This window comes from Actinia tenebrosa, unplaced genomic scaffold (assembly GCF_029948245.1).
Source record: "Actinia tenebrosa isolate PJP-AT-01 unplaced genomic scaffold, QUT_ActTen_1.0 PGA_scaffold14__42_contigs__length_11649687, whole genome shotgun sequence".
Taxonomy (NCBI): Eukaryota; Metazoa; Cnidaria; class Anthozoa; order Actiniaria; family Actiniidae; genus Actinia; species Actinia tenebrosa.
In genome coordinates this window covers 3,579,683-3,596,928 of record NW_028292574.1, presented here as the reverse complement: position 1 = coordinate 3,596,928, position 17,246 = coordinate 3,579,683, and the positions used below count along the sequence as shown (strand labels likewise).

Here is a 17,246-nt window from a genome sequence, read left to right as displayed (position 1 = left end):
CGAATTCTAAAAAAAAAACTGTCCTTTTTTTCACGAGGGTAACACTTAATAGCCAATGGCTAACAAACCTGTGGCCCTCATTCCATGATCGAATTGGAATTTAGGAGTTGATTTTTGTGGAGGGAGGAAAACCGGAGAACCCGGAAAACCCTCGAAGCACAGTAGAAGAGAACCAACAAACAACTCTACTCAAATACAACACCGAACCCGGTTGGACTCGAACTCGGGTCGCATTGATGAGAGGCGAGCGCTCACACCGCTACGCCACCCGTGCTTCCCAAAATTCTAAATGTATCTGCGTAGGATTTACATGCATTCTGCTCTCAGATGTATGTATGTGCATATATTGATGCAAAAATTTAAAATGATTGTTTACGAAAGTAAATTAGCTTAGGGTTGGCTATATTCTTTTTCTCCAGTTTCATATTGTTCTTTTTTTTTTTTTCTTTGTTCTAGTCGTCCAGTTACAAGACACCATTTCTTTCTCTGGAGACGGTTACGTACAATATCTAAATTCTATCATGAAGCGAAAGTAAGACCTCGTCGATATAAAAAGTCATAGGCCTTGAAATGAGGCCAAAACAATTATTCTCTGGCGAGACAATGTTTAATAATAAAATAATAATAATAATAATAAACTCTTTATTTACAGTAAAGAGGATAGCACGGAATAGTTACAAAATAACTAATAGAGTGCATTCAGTCAAACTGTTGAATAGTGTACGTCACTTAAATTAGATCAAAGTTAGTTACTATTTTAGCTGACGTCACCTAAATTTGAAACTACGAGTAAACTTCTATTGAGATCAGGGGGAGAAACGATGGTGCAAATGAATGTCTTTTCACTCATTCTCTGGTAAAACAACCCCGGATTAGCATGACCGTTATTTGGCGCGCTTTTACTATTTTAGGTGACGTCAACTCAATAGTTATCTAAGTTAGATACATTTATCTAACTATTCAACAATTTGACTGAATGCACTCTAAGTTAGTGGCCCTCTAAAATAACCCTTGTCATTTCCTGTTATTAATATATGATGATTCAAGATGTGTGATCATTCAATTGCTTATTTACAGATTAAGGAAGCTGGAGACGATAACATTGAGATTTAAGACGAGTTCACGAAACGGGCTCATTTTTTGGCAAGGACAGGTTAGCAACAAGGAGATCAGTATATGATACACCATTGTCGTGCCGAGACTTCATTAAGTGCGGACTCTTAAAGCCAATCAGACATTTGAAATTAAACATAGTGTTTAAATTTCCTTTATAGAAAATTGGTGCATCAAAAGGCGATTATAATTCACTAGGGTTACGAAATGGGTATCTTGAATACAGGTAAGACATTAACCTTTGCTTACATACTGATCGCATATAGAAAATGGGGCTACATTTTACTGCGGCTTGCAGACTGTCATTATTACGGAAAATGAAAAATTATGATATTGCAAGTTCACAATAAATTCACACATTTATATAATCATAATCCAAATTGTTTGGCCTACACCCTCCCATGCATATTACTTATTGCGTTGCCCCAAAACATATTTGTTATAGCTAGGGTTTTCTTCTTTTGACAGTTTTGATTTAGGGGCGGGTCCTGCTTTACTGGTATCTCGCCGCCAACTGGATGATGGGAAATGGCATTACGTGAAGATGTTCAGGTCAGCTATATACATTTTCAATTTCCTATTCTTTCGCAAAACTTTGAACTTCAAAAATAATCTGATCAAGCCGGGCAAGTAATGGCTATGAAAGCAGATGAAACCATCTTTTTTATCGAAGCCGAACGAACTCATTCATTTTTATTTTATTTTCATGACAGGCAAAGTGAAAAAGGTGTACTGATAGTCGATAACGACGAGATGGTAAATGGAACTTCATCAGAAGGAGCAAGGAGTTTGAACAGCCCTGGACCGATATTCCTAGGTAAGTAAAGACTTAAATATAATGAAAATCAAAATATTTGGTAAACCGAGAGGAAAGCAAATACTGGGAAAGAAGCCTTCAGCTTATATTGTGCTGAATACTGGATTCGGGGGAAACGTTGCTATACTTACTCAGCAATAACATTATAAATGAAGTACTGACGGACTATGTAGCCCAAGAAAGAATCCAACCTCTTTGCAAAAAAACTGTATCACGTGTTAGATCCTTCTGCCATAATAATGAACGCGCAAATAAGTTCGGATAAAGAGCTCATTGTTGCAAAACCGGCTTTTCCAATGACATATAATCATATAATTAAACATCAAACTTGTTTAATAACTTCAGGCGGTGGCGAAGACATCACCAGCCTTACATTTGGACGATTCAGTTATAATTACAAGGGATGTATAGGAGGACTTTATTTGCAGTCAAGAGCCGTCAAGCTACAAAAAGATGCAGCAAAAGGATACAATGTTTTACCGTGCGAAACTGAAGACGACTATACCTGATAAGATCTGTCACACGACTAATATCACTTTATTCTGCATGCGCTGAATTCTTTACTACCTACAGGGATATATTATATAATAAACGTACCTTTTGGTGATATCGAAAACAGACTAAAGCATTTACATACTTCATTCTATAACACTAATCACAGGTTTCTTACTTAAAGCTAGAGATTTTGGTGTGGTGATAACCTCGGGGCGAAAGGAAAAAATATCATAGATTACTAGATAAGGAATAATCTTTTTTTCATTTAAAGTATACTGAAAATAAAATTAATTAAAGAACTATAATTCATTTGCACAATCTGTTCTTCAATTGTCTGTTTAACTAAAACATCTTCCATAAGTGAAGAACTGAGTCTGATCCTTAGGTTACCCGGATCCTGAGAGGGAAATGCATAAATTTTGAAGAAGGCAGCGAGAGTCGAGAATTGAAGTCTAAAAAAACTTCGATCCCTGAAAAACAACCTTTGTGTTATCTAAGTCAGGGCACGGCTAATCCACAAATCAAACCTTGGAGGATACAACTCTGGGCTGACTCACAGATTGAACCCTGAAACACCCTTTGTGCTGATCTTAGTCAGGGTGCGTCTAATCCACAGATCGTACCCTCAAACAATCTTTGTGCTGATCTAAGTCAGGGTGCGTCTAATCCACAGATCGTACCCTAATTTTTGTGGCTAATCCATAAGAAAGAAATAAGAAAGAAATTTCGCCAAGCATTTTGGTTGTGGAAGTCAAATGACGTCATCATGCAAACGTGCTATACCGGATCTTCCTTTAGTGGAGATTAGTTCTGCTTTGCATCTAGAGTATAGGGCATTGTAAGACCAAGTACAAAAATAGAACAGGGAAATCAAATGAACTATCAGAAAAAAAGAATTTTTTAGTTGAAATACCTGACCAAATACGAAGTTCTGATTCATTGTTGAGCGTATGAGTACAATAAAACGTTGTTTTGAATTCAAATCTGTTTAAAATCGAATGTAAGCCCTCTCCTCTTTGTGAATGTAGTGATGGTTCAGTTGAATCAGCTTGCCACTATTTCTTACACTGCTCTCGAAATGCCGCTCATCGTACAGCCCTTTTGTCAGTTTCCGCACAGCTTTTTGTAAACGATACCACCGATAAACAAAAGGTTGATTACTTTTTGAACGGATGTCCCAATTTAACTGTTTCTAATAATCTTAAATTGTTTCTAGTAGTGCAAAAATATATCATTGATACAAAAAGGTTTACGAAAGATTAATTATGCATTTATAAGAAAAATTCTTTATAATCTCACTACTATATTGCTATACATAATTCACAATTTATATTATTGTTAATAACTTATAATTATTGTAACTTTGTTTAACTTTACCTGTATCCTAATTAATTTGTTAGCATAGTTTTTTTTGTTAGTTTTTTTTTTCTTCTTTTTTTTTGTGCGTGTGTGTTTGTACTCCACATCCAAATGTGTACATCTTTTATTAAGTGAACTCCCTAGATGAGCTCGAATGAGAGCTCTTGGAGCAAACTTAAAGAATTTATATGTTTAAATAATAATAATAATAATAATAATAATAATAATAATAAAACGTCTGTGATTGGTTGAAATCCCTGAATTATATAACAAGAACTGATTTGATTGGCCATCCGCTTTTTTCTTTATGTGAATCAAAATTTAGCATAAAATGTTGTAGGTCGGACCCGTGAAAAAAAATTCGACAGAGAGCAACTGGGACCGGCATTTGGAATCGGTACATGCTTTCTAACTATGTCTTAAACATTTCGAGATGATTTTTGGTCTGCGGTTGCTTCGTACCACTATTACGTAAGGTGTGTCGTGCGCGCGCCGTCTTCTTTGGAGTGTCGTCTTTGCTAGCACTTCATTTGGGGCTTTTAGCTGCCCTCGCACGAAAAACCGTTATTTAGCTTTGGCTTACAAATATTCTTTTTAAGAGATGTTTGACTTCAGTGTGTTTATTGCGGGAAGTGTTCGTTTGTTTTGTATGTTCATTCACTGTCATTTCCTCAGGCTTATTGGCTGAACAAGGACCAAATCTTTACGCATGGAGATTTTTTTGTAATTGAATGCCTTTACAAATCAATTAATCCCAAATATTAAGATAATATAACTGAATTATCTGCCCAATAGAGACTGTTCTGACACAATGGCGAACACTTGGACTGAAAACTGTTATTTCCCCGTCTTGGCAGAGACCAACGAGGCAAATAAATCCTAGCCTAAACAAAGCAATAATCACGCTTATCGCAATACTAAACGCTAGTTCTAGACAAGGGGTTTAATTGTCATCAATTTGTAATTGACTCTAATTGAAAATAGAATCATGTGGTCAAACAAAGAGCGTTTTGTGACACAAGCAATTTATGTAGTCACATGAATGTGCTTGCCTAGCTTCTTCAGTCTGTACAATGGAGCATCAAAAATACATCCAAAAACAGGAGGTTTGAGGGTTGGTAAATGACATTCGAAGGAGAAGTATTCAAATAATGCACAAGATACAATGGGTCTTTCTGTTAACCTGCTTTTCTTCTCTCTGGATCAAGAAATGTTGGGCCAACAACAGCAAAGGTAGCACTCACTTATCAATAAAGTTTTCTAATGATAATAATGATAACATGCCAATGTTTTACTAGTATATGCTCAATATACAGAAAGTCGGAAAAGATTGAAAATGATCACCAAAAAATGAGAATACTTTTGAATTAGATATGCTAATGTATATGATGGTAGACAGGTCAACTGAATGCATTATATGACCACTTCAACTTGTGCTCTTTTTTATTCTAGTTCCATATTTGGTTCCCGTGAAGTGGAATGACAGGACAGACTGGAAACAGGCTGTCCTTCTCACAGAGACACAGTTCAAGGTGATAATTCAACTCAAAAACAACCAAGAACAGCAATTACAATTCTCTAAGCACGAGGTTGCTTTGGATAAGCTAACAAAAGAAGAAGACATCATAATCGGGATGGAGGTTCTGGTAAAACTTGGCGTTGATAATAAACAAATACCATTCTATGCTACAGGAACAATCGTTGGCCAATTACGTCTTTCTCAGTATAACGTGACTCTAAGTAAGTCGTCATCATGTATCATTCAAAATTTTGTTATACCTTTTTGGCCGTAAATTAATGTAATTATTTTAATAAAGTTAATAATCTATAGATATTATTCGGTAGTATTGGTAGGTATACATTACTTGGACCGCTTAATTTGTGATGAACTTGAGATCCAATACTGTCCCATAAAAGAGCATCATTTGTTTCAGGTTGTCGAATAAAAGCCATGCCACTTGGCGTTGGCGAGAAATTGTCTAACAGTAGAGTAAAGAAGATCGAAGATAACATGATGACAGCTTCCAGTACATACAACGAACAATTTAATGCCAGCATGGGAAGACTCGGTAATAATCAGGTAATGCATGTATAATATGATAATATTATTCATTATTTAACAACAACAACAACAACAACAACAATGACAAGAATTTATTTGTAACTTGCAGGATTTACATTAAATAAAATTTCTGTAATTTGAACTCAGTGATAAATATTAATTTTAGGTACTGTATAAATTACGTGTAATAATCTCATAACAATAATAATAATGATGATGATGACTTATCAACTTTGAGATATTTTTGTTTCTTCTACTTACATCAATATTTGCAATTAATTTATTGCATACAGAATATATAATAAAGGTTATTACACTGCTAGTGGTGTATTAAAGCCGGATAATTTTAATAACGCCAAGTTCATCTACCAGTGATGAGTTTAACGGATGAAAGCGGCCGTATTTTTTCAAGCACGTCACCGTAGTGGCGAGAAAAAATACAGCTTCACGAGCACTTATACGGTCGAATACACAACTAGCAGTGTAATAAATTGTTTATTATACGACACGAAAATAACTGAGAAAGAGATCCTGAAAAATAACCATTCTTTTTGTAAACTACACAAACAAGCTTTATTCACCAGGATCAATCTACTTCACAAACAAGCTTTATTCACCAGGATCAATCTATTTCACAAAAATGCTCTTTTCAAACAGAAGTCCAGCCCCAACACCTCTGCGACCACAATTTTATAAAATAATAGAGAGAGAGGTTAAAATCGCATGCTCCTGTTAGGCATTTCGACCCTTTCTAGTAACAAAAGAGAATATAAAAATGAAGACCTACATTGGTTCATTTATAACCGACTCCTACTGGAGAACAGGGCCGTAACTAGGGGGGAGCACAGGGTACACGTGCACCCCTCCCCCCCCCCCCCCCCCCCCGCCCCCATAAAAGCTTAAGGTCCGCTCATCCATCTCCTTTTTTTTGGTTCTGTAAATCATTGCCTGTGCACCTCCCTGCAAGATCCCTTGTTACGCCACTGAATTGCTAATAATTACTGATCTTATCAAAAACCATTGTTTTCAGTCTGCATTATCCCAACGAATGCATAGAGGAAAATCAGACATATTTAGTTCATTCATTATTGGCTTTGTTTCTATGATAAACAAGCTAGAAAGAAAACAATTGGATTTTGATAAGAACAATAATTATACTAGATAATTACTTCGGCTCGCTGCATTATACCTACGAATGCTGCGTGCCTCAGTAATTATCTATTAAATAAAACCCGATTAATGGTCCGATTTCATTCGATGTGCACCGTTTCTGTAAAAGTTCTGGTTACGGCCCTGGAGAGTGCTGCTTTTACCCCACCTCTTCATCAGTGGACCCTTTTAGGGTCATTCAATCATCATGACTGAATTAAAGCAGCTAAACCTGTATGGTGATAAGGGTGAGAAAACCTCTTCATCAGTGGACCCTTTTAGGGTCATTCAATCATCATGACTGAATTAAAGCAGCTAAACCTGTATGGTGATAATGGTGAGAAAATTCCAAACAACGATGAGCAAAATAGGCGAAAGTTTGAAGTTCAAACAACTTATAATAAAAAAAGGGTTTTTGATTTGAACAAAAAGGTTTGGTGCCCATCAAGAATAGATGCGCGTGGCTCGTGGTTACAAGTTGGTCTGGGTCTTCCCTATTACCTTTGTTCTGTTGCTGTAAAAGGAAACACTGGAAACATGAACGAGTGGGTTAAAACATACACTGTAGGATTGTCTTATGATGGCTCAATGTTTCATCACGTCAAGGAGAATGGCGTTATTAAGGTGGGTCCGACTAGATTTTGCGCTTTTAATTCAACGAAGAAAGGTTTTCATACAAATTTTTGGTTTGCATTCATTCCCAAGAGAATGAAATAACAAAAGACACGGCGGCCATGTTGGATGATAAAACAAAATAGACTAATGACGAATCTTTCATTGAATTCATCCAACATGGCGGCTTTGAAAGCCATCAATATTATAATGATATCACACAACGTCAAACACTTAAATGTTGACCAAGAGGATATTAAGTACTTGCTTAATATTATCTTGATGTTGACTCAATATTTCATTTTAAAGCTTTGCTTTTAAAACTGCTTTACTTACTGACTGCAGTCATGAGTAATTCAGCGGCTGAATCACTGAATGACTCTCCAACTTGTTCTTTTCTCAATTGTTCTTTCCTGGGTACGGCGATAAAAATTATGTAAAGTAAAATCTCTTCAACACATTTCTTTGCGTATTTTACAGGATTTCCATGCTTCGCGAGAAGGTCTCGAGAGCGCCCTTGATGTTGCTTTTCCTTATAGATTCGTACGATTTTATCCAAAAGGATATCATAATTATCCATGTATGGGCGTGGAAGTTTATGGTGTTGGACGTAAGTCTCGTATGGTTTTAGGCCTTACGGCCTGATTTTATGGGACAATAAACCGTGGTATTATTAGTAGTCCCGGTCTGTGTCGTTGTTTAACACGTCAATTTCGTTTGGCATTGATCAGGGGATTTGTGCTAATTAACTGGGAGTGATATGCCCACATGCCCACTGACTTAAGATAATTTTGGCCATGACCCCCCATTACTATGACCCTCTCCATACCATGACCCTCCATGCCATGACACCCCCATTACCATGACCCCCGTTACCAAGACCCTCCATACCATGACACCCCCATTACCATGACCCCCGTTACCAAGACCCTCCATACCATGACATTCCCATTACTATGACGCCCGTTACCATGACCCTCCTTGCCATGACACCCCCATTACTATGACCCCCGTTACCATGACCCTCCATGCCATGACACCCCCATTACTATGACCCCCGTTACCATGACCCTTTAAGCCATGACACCCCCATTCTTATGACGCCCGTTACCATGACCCTCCATACCATGACACTCCCATTACTATGACTTACTTTAGTTATACTTTTTTCTATTTGGCAAACCATTTGAGTATATTGTAGTAGATGTTTCGACCTTCCCCTTTTTTTCTCTCTTCTTGCCTTCTTTTATCTCATATTAAAACAAAGCAGTGGCTGAGAATGTCCTCTGTTATTAAAACATTGTGATAACCTGATTGCCGCACGTCGTTCTTTAAATGTAGTGCCGTTGCTAAATCTGTCAATCACACTCACTCATGTTAAAAGACAAAAAATTGCGCAATCCAAATTATTACCTCTTGTTGGCTATATATTGATATTTATCATCATTTTATAATAATCCTTTAGCCGCTAGAACTTATGAAGTGGGTCAACAGTTCAATATTGATGAAATTAGAGTAAAAGGTGATCATCATGCACCTTACTTATTCGTCCCCTTCGACTGGAAAAGCCGTAACGACTGGAGATTAGCAAGATATGTCTCACACCTGCAGAATAACGTTCACGTGAAGGTGATGCCTGGTTCTCAGAGTACTTTGGTCTTTAATTCCAATGACGTCATTTTGAATTTGCCTCCTCGTAGCGATACTCTTTACACCGGAAGAGCTGTGTATGCTCCGTTTGCCAAAGATATGCAAGGAATGGCTATGTATGCAGTTGGTAGAATTAACCTCATTCAAAATGGGGAATACCTCGTTACCCCAAGTAAGATATTCTCATAATAATATATCATATTCTCAAAATAATAATAATAGTAATAATAATAATAATAATAATAATAATAATTTTAAGCCAGAACGTTAATATAGTCAAGAAGTTCTATGAATATGCATAAGCTGAAGAAAGGATTGAAAAAAAAAATGATGAACTTAACCAGCCTAGACTTAGTCCGCTGGTCAATGTAAACACGATATATACAGACAAATAAAACTTGCCATAATAATAATAAATTCTTGACTTCTATTTTCCCTTTATTTTTGATTTCTATTTTCCCTTTAAATTGATTTTTTTTTTTTTAATTTTAATTACACCTCGTATTGTAAATATATTCTTGTTTTCCCAAGGCCCATGGATTGGACTCGGTAAGCTAAGGATTTTGTAAGCAAAATTGAAGCAAATTGTAAATAAAGATAATAATAACAATAATAATAATAATAATAATAATAATAATAATAGTAATAATAATAATAAATAGCAAATTTTTCAATAATAATCAATGATTTTTTTAGTTTGTAGCAAAGTCCAGAAATCCCTACCTGTAGGAATAGGTAGTGCAGGTACATTTCCCCAGGATAGAATAAAGCAGATACCAGATAGCCAGCTGTCGGCAACATCAAGTTATACAAACTATGAAGCTAAATATGGTCGCCTTGGAAACAAGAAAGTTTGGTGTGCTTCTAGTGATCAACTCAGGTATCAAGTAATGCTTAACGCTCATATTTTGGTTTTCACTAATTATTGTTAGGATAATACGTAACAGGTAAAAGTGGTTAAACTAGCAATTAAATAACTTACCTATATGTTACTTCACTTTAATATTACTTCACTAATGTTTGTCTCTGACTTAACATTTTGAAACAATTTTACAAAACTTTCGATCCGTGAACTGATATTCTTCAGTGTGCCGTTTGTATAAATTGGGCACGCGTATTCAAAATCTTCGTACAAGCACGCGCGCTAGAGTCCCGTACCAACCCGCACACATCCAGTTTACCCTTGAGAGAGAACAAGGGACTGGACTTGCTTTCTTGTATACTAAGGCCCCGTCCACACGTATCCGCAAAATTTGTTAGCGGATACGGGTTGCGTCCACACGTGTCCGGAAATTTTTGTATCCGCATCCGGAAATTTTCGAAAACGGTCTCCAGAGTGGAAATTTTCGAATACGCTCCGAATACGGATACGTGTGGACGGTCGTATCCGCAAATTTTCGAATACGATGACGTAAACACGATTTTACGCATGCTCAATAAGAAAAAGAACTATCCGTCAAAGGTACTAGATACTAGCGTGCATCAGGGCGGATCAAGAAATTTCCGGGTACGTATGGACAGCGAAAACGATTCGAAAATGATTCGAATACGCTGCGTATGGACGCGAACATTTATGTATCCGCAAAAAAAAAAAAATTTCGGATACAAAAATTTGCGGGTACGTGTGGACTGGGCCTAACACTAGACGCACTGATGATGAAGTGTATCAAAGTCCTCAAGAACAACAACTATCCTACCCTCTTCATCGACAATATTGAAACCGCCGTGCATTCCAAAAAGCGTGGTATTCCAGATACTGTCAAGGTCAGTTACAGCCAGGCGACAAACCCCCCCCCCCCCAAAAGGTTATTCTACCATACATTCGTGGAACATCTGAGAAGTTGAGCCGAATACTAAAGCAATATACACCGTTCTCATAATGGCTGACAAGCGCACCAAAACGAGGCCACCCAGTCATCTTGCAAGGCTGAGCAAAGCTGCTCATACAAAATAAAGGTGGATAGCGCGAATTTAGGTTAAAACAAAAAGTCAATTTCTATACTTTTCCTTACTTTCCTTCTATGAACGCATTTCATGTGCTTTTATATCTTCTATTGTAAACTAATAACTGGTTGACCTCGTTTTCGTGCATATAAGATCGATTGCCACGACTGCGATTTTGTCTACTATGGGCAAACAGAAAGATCATTGAAGATCGACACGACTAAGGGCAGTAGTATAGGGAATGGGGGTTCCAGCGCAATCTCAACACGGGCAAGACCCGTGTCAAAAATCCACCTACGGACAATCCCCACTCCAAGTGTGGTTGGGGGCAACAGCGCAAATATGTTAGTCTATATATGGAGTGCGAAGAATGTAAAGAGTTTGTTTATGATTTCTGTGTAAAGTGCTTGAAACCCAAGTTTGTACCTACTAAACCAAATAAGTATATTTGTTGTGACAAGAAAATGCAAATAGAAGACGACACGTCAGCACAGTGTTACGAATGTGGTAAGAATATTCGTAATGCCGTACCAAATGCTACCAAAGAGCAATATTACGCCAATGGAGGTCGTAAGAAGACCCCATACAAAAGAATAAAATACTTCCGAGATTGGATGAGTCATATCCAAGGTTATCGACCGGTATATTTAGACAACGAAGTAAAGAAGAAAATCATAGACCATTTAGAAGAGCCAACCCCGCAAAGTCTACGGAAAACGCTGAAAAAATTAAAACTAGGGAAATATTACAAAGCTATTCCCTATCTTTTGTCTGAAATTACCGGTAAGTCTATTCCTGAGGTTTCTGATATGACAAAAGCCGAGTGGATGTTTTGTCGGCTGAATAAGGATATTCCTTATTACCCTGACGTAATTTACGAAATATTTTACAAAATAGACCCCAACCACCCCCTGTTAGGATGGATTCCGAGAAAATAAAAATGCAAAACTGGCGTTTATTTTGCCAGAAACCCCACTGGGGAATGCATCGCGCAGAACACCAAGCTATCCCCAGTGGGGTTTTTTGCATTTTGGGCTTACGGGGCTTATTTCATCCCGCGCCAGAGGCCCTCTAGTACATACACATATATCTTTCTTACGACCCACCAGAGGGTGAACTCCGGACGGCGTCCCGAGACACCCCCTGACTTTTCCAATCGCGAAACCCCCCATCGCGGGGTTGAATCGCACTTTCCACCCCTCCCCCCACGGTTGCTGTGAGTGTGGGGAGGCTTTTTTTTTTCCACTCACAGCAACCGGTCCAAATGCGTCTACAGCGAGGCTCGAACTCGGGACTTTAGGCCTCCCCAGCTCCAAAGTCCCACGATCACGAGCGAACGCCAGACACATCTGGACGCTTATGTATGTGAAAATTATTATATTTAATCTGCATAATTTCTAGACTGACGTTCGATATGTAAATAGAATCCCGTCACGCTCTTTTCGAAGCAGATGTTTACTGAGCAAGCTTTCTTTGAAGCTCTTCTTTCGCTTCTTGATAGATCTTTTTGCGAGATTCCTCGGAAAGATCTCTTACGACTGTTTTTTTATTCCTTATGTCCGTCTTTAATTTCTCGTACTTTTCCTCTTCGGCTAAGATAAGCGAGAATTCTACGTCGTCTATCTTTCTGTCACGCAAAGCCTTTGAGACAAGGTCAGTGATCGTATTTACTTTAGCCCTTGACAGAGCTATTGTCGTGTCGTGTTTTGATATTTTGCTTGACAACTGTTTCATAATGCCCGTAGCAACAGCCGAGATAATACCACAGGCTGCCCCAACGCCGGCCAAAGGAACTCCAACAATTATTCCCGGTCCAGTAAGCGAAGTAGCAACGCCAGAGCCTGTTAACGCCACGGACATGGAGCCGGAAGTTATCGCGATTTTATGTAGCGTACTCCGGGCTCTGACGTACTTTTTTCTAACTTTTTCATAGTGTTTTGTCTGCCCTTCCAAGTAAGCCAGGATTAGATTTGCTTTATTCAGACGAAAGTTTTCGGCGTTTAGTTCGTTAGGTGTAGTATAGGGAACATCTGGGTACAACTTAGGTGCTGATGGTATAACATCCATTATATATACTAATGTACGACGCTTTTGGGAATGATATTGAGGAGCAGCCACATCATGACAACAGGGATTACTGGAACTGGAGGGCCTTTAGGAAGATGTTTCCGCATGCAGACCCTAGTAAGTTCGAAAGAAGACCCGATGGGATTTACTTCAACGGCTCCAGAATGTACAGCAATGAGGATTTGAAACCTACGCTGGTCGATCAGATAGACTCTCAGCTGAAGCATCCTAAGATCTTACCGCATAAGCCTAAACCCGTGCAAGGTTGGTCAAAGGAATTATTGCTTGGTACCAGTACTTATCCGATACCCACAGTTTCATTTGATAAACACCCAAGCTTGGACCTAACGCTGAACATGCGGATTTCTAACAAGCATTCCTTTCCGTTAAAGGTGCGGGATATCTTCAAAGACGTACCCATTATTCATACCACCGCTAAGGAATCTCATGAATGGTTAAGTGGTCCTAACATGCGTTATTGGCCGCAGCAACTAAACTTTGCGGTTTGGTGTGCCACTAGCGGCTGCGGTGTAAGTGCAAACTTGATGAAGAATTCAATATTCATGTTTCATTTTCACTTCACGGTTAGGAGAATACTACATGAGATGGGCGTTACTGCATTACCGGGAGATGCTGCGTTTTATCCTAGAGATAACAAATACGACGTTCCAGCCTATAACAGGCTTTGTAAGGAGTTCGGTGTTGTAGGGAAGGATTTTAGATGCACTACCGGTGCTAACAATGGTTTGGGACATATTTGGGCTTATTGGGGGATTGGTGGGCATGTGCTAAGTGATAAGGAAGTTCATGCGCTGCAGTTGCGATGGGACACGGGATATCACAAAGAAACTCACGACAGTAGCACCTTCTTTGAACCAAATACCAAAACCACTAAGGAAGTCAGAGACGGACCTCTGTTCAAAGATGAGGGCGGTAAGTATGCAGGGGCCAATCCACTGATTATTAAGATTACCAACGACGAGCAAACGAAGCAATACTTTAATTTCATACCCCCAGAAGGTAAAGGACTAACCAAAGCCGGCCTTGCCCGTTTGAACCGCAGCATAGAAGCTTACGTGTATTCCATCCTTGGAGCTCAGGTAAACACCCGATCCAGCATAGTGGGAAATACTGGCGCCGCAGAAGAGACGCGAGCCGAAGCTTTGATTCTATTCGAAAGTTCGATTTTGGAGGGCGACATTAGCAAGGGCGTACAGCGTTACCAACTAGCTATACAAAATTCTAAGGCCCGACTGGACTATGCCGTAGCCCCGGGTTGTTGGTTAATGCCCAGTAATTTATCTATAAATACTGGCTCTGTAGTAGGATACAACAACAAACTTCAACGAGCTACTAAGGATATGAAGTTTGGGGTGAATGACGTGAACTCTGACACTCTTAGGAACATTCCTCACTTCGTGGAGAAGCCAAAAAAGGAACACGCAGAAAAACCCGAACCAAAGAAGAAGCCCCAAAAGAAGGCCCATGTTATGCCTACGATACCCGAGGAATACGACCATAACTTACTAAAAGCCGGCTTAGCAGCTGCGAGCGTTGGTCTGAGTTATTATATATGGCGATGAACAACCCCTACGTAGCTGGAGTAGATTGTGTTTATACGACTTACACAGGCGAGAAAAAATATACCCTACCATCTTGGGTTGATGTCACGGGTATGTCCGTGAATTTGAACTACTCAGGAAAGAAATTGATATTATGCAGCATTTCTTTGGGGGCCGTTAGCAGTGCGAATGTAGGATTTCGTTTCTGTGACGACAATGGAGTATTACAGCCCATGCGCGCGAAGACAAACAACAGGGAGCCTACGCATTTCTCAGTAGAGCCGCCAACGAATAGCTCTGAGAATCTTTCCGTTTGGACTTTCCACATGGTTGCTGATTGCCACGGGAAAGTGAAGCTGCAGATAAGAGTAGATGACACCGGGAGTGTTTGCATAAATAGCATAGAAAATCAAAGGAATACTGTCTATAACCACATGACCATCAGCACTTTGACGGTGGTTAGTCTTTAGGAGGATCTTTGATCCTTGAAATATATGAATCCATACGTGAGGGAAACGCGTTATACCCACCGCTTAGATGAAGAGGGATATGACAACGGCGCTTGGCATGACGTTGGACTGTGGGTTGAAGTTGGGGGCACTGCATTGGTCATTTGCACTATTAGCATTAATGCAAATACGCATGCGAATGTGGGGTTTAGGCTTATCGATGAGAATAATAAGCCCCTGCTTCCTTATCGAACTTCAACGAACACCAGGAAAGTTACCCATTTTTCGATGGAGCCCTACACTAGGTCCACTGAAGACCTAACGCCAGTAACTTTTCATATGCTAGCCAATTGTAAATATGCTAAGTTGCAAGTCACTTCTGATGACGGCAAGTTTGGAATAAATCGCGTAGGTCGCAGGCCCGCTAATGCAGTCTGGAGTCATAAGCCCATTTCTACCATGAGTGTGTTACCGTTGGTTCCAAATTACCAGGGCGGTGCTAATACCGTCTTTCATTATCCTCAAAGCAGGACACCGTCCGATGAGAAGATTAAGCCTTCATCTTCTTCAGGAGGACCACTCCAATAGCGACGACCAAGATCCAAATGTTATTCCCCACAAACTTTAGCAGTTCTCCGCCGGCCCTAAGCTGCCAAGGAAACAACCGAACCCAGCAGCCCAGGAAGACCGGCTGCCATCTTTTTTCCCAAGTCCGTTAGTCCATTGCCTAATTTCTTTACGCCTGCGCCCGTAGCCTTAAGCGTGGATAGGATGACTCCTACTACGCTCGAAATAGCAACCGCAAATGCCAGCGGAATACCATACTTTAAAAGGGCTCTTTTTACCTTTTCCTTGGTGGTAAGCCCCAACTCTTTTTCCAGGTTTTCCTTTTGAGCCCGCAATTCCGCAAGGCGTATTTCGAGGGCCTCCACTTCCTTTTGAGCTGCTTCCCTTTCTTCCTCGGTACGAGTTTGGTCCTCGATTACTTCTTGCTGCCGCTCTATTTGCCCCTCCAGGTCTTCGATGGCCTGATCTCTTTGCCGGATTTGCTCCTCTTTAGTGTTGATTTCGGCAACCAACTGCCGCCGTTCCTCCAAAGAGCCAGCTATGGTGATATGCAAGTTTTTAGCTTCTTCCTTGCTTATGTTTAGGTCTTGCAGGGCGAGATCGAATGCCTTTTCAGCCTGGTTCATTCGACGTTCAGCATCATCTCTTTGTTCTCTCATTTCTATTATTCTTTGGTTTTTATCGTTAAGTTCTCTCTTTTGAGCATCAAGGAGTAGTTGGTTTTGTCGCATGTAATCTGCTTCCCTTTCCTCCAACGTTTCTTGCAGTCCCTTGACGCGTTTTTCTAGCGCAACCCGTTCATTTAGGGTTTCCAACCTTTCTAACGCGCTTCGGGTAGCTAGTTGAAAGCCTTTTAATCTTGAGACGTCACCCCTAACGTTGCCCTCCTCATCAAAGAGGGGTTGTGGTTTCGTCCAGCGGTCTTTGTCAGGAAATCTCAGGTCTTGAACGCTTATGAGGACTTTGTTTCCGCGTTCTGTGAGCCTTACGTCGTCAGCATCAAAGCTGGAATAACGCTGCGTTAGCTCTTGCGTTGCCCACTCTACGGTTTCCCGCGCGGTTGCTCCCTGCTCGTCTATGTTTCGAAGTTCCAAGTACTCAGGGACGGGGCTGCCGCGGTTTCTTGATTGCCACATGCGATTCAAGGCTGCCTTGAAGCTTCTCCACCTATCACCATACCTGCTTATCAAGGCCATGTCGTAAACGTGAGGCGCGGTTTCCGCGCCTTTAGTCCATGCGTCGTATTCTTCGTCGTTAATGTCGACTTGACCTTCTTCGGTAAGGGGATCAAAATCACCTTCTACTTCCATTATATATGATAAGCTCAAAGTTAAACCCCAACATATTACCTAAGCAGGTTGGCGGACTGAAAGCAGAACGCACCTTTCACCGGGTTACAT

The 17,246-nt window shown here is 39.8% G+C and overlaps 3 protein-coding genes across 3 annotated transcripts in view; all 3 read left to right on the top strand.

The window, feature by feature from the left end:
• Positions 1–2,743, top strand: part of LOC116300084 (basement membrane-specific heparan sulfate proteoglycan core protein) — a 61,020-nt gene extending 58,277 nt beyond the window's left edge. The window contains exons 52-57 of the mRNA XM_031708848.2: positions 457–532; positions 1,078–1,153; positions 1,275–1,339; positions 1,582–1,665; positions 1,827–1,930; positions 2,276–2,743. Of these exons, the coding sequence (XP_031564708.2) occupies positions 457–532; positions 1,078–1,153; positions 1,275–1,339; positions 1,582–1,665; positions 1,827–1,930; positions 2,276–2,439 (569 nt within the window). The 3' untranslated portion in view covers positions 2,440–2,743. The remainder of the gene's footprint in view (positions 1–456; positions 533–1,077; positions 1,154–1,274; positions 1,340–1,581; positions 1,666–1,826; positions 1,931–2,275) is intronic.
• A 2,083-nt stretch (positions 2,744–4,826) lies between these two features.
• On the top strand, positions 4,827–6,045 carry LOC116300083 (uncharacterized). The gene is made up of 4 exons (XM_089029921.1): positions 4,827–4,890; positions 5,237–5,524; positions 5,719–5,864; positions 6,013–6,045. Exons 1-4 carry the CDS (start codon positions 4,827–4,829, stop codon positions 6,043–6,045), a joined length of 531 nt encoding a protein of 176 aa, XP_088886047.1.
• Positions 6,046–13,118: 7,073 nt separating this feature from the next.
• LOC148911237 (uncharacterized) lies at positions 13,119–15,267 on the top strand. Its single transcript, XM_089029306.1, has 2 exons — positions 13,119–13,532; positions 13,661–15,267. Exon 2 carries the CDS (start codon positions 13,739–13,741, stop codon positions 14,849–14,851), a length of 1,113 nt encoding a protein of 370 aa, XP_088885432.1. The 5' UTR covers positions 13,119–13,532; positions 13,661–13,738; the 3' UTR covers positions 14,852–15,267.
• The last annotated feature ends 1,979 nt before the right edge of the window (positions 15,268–17,246 follow it).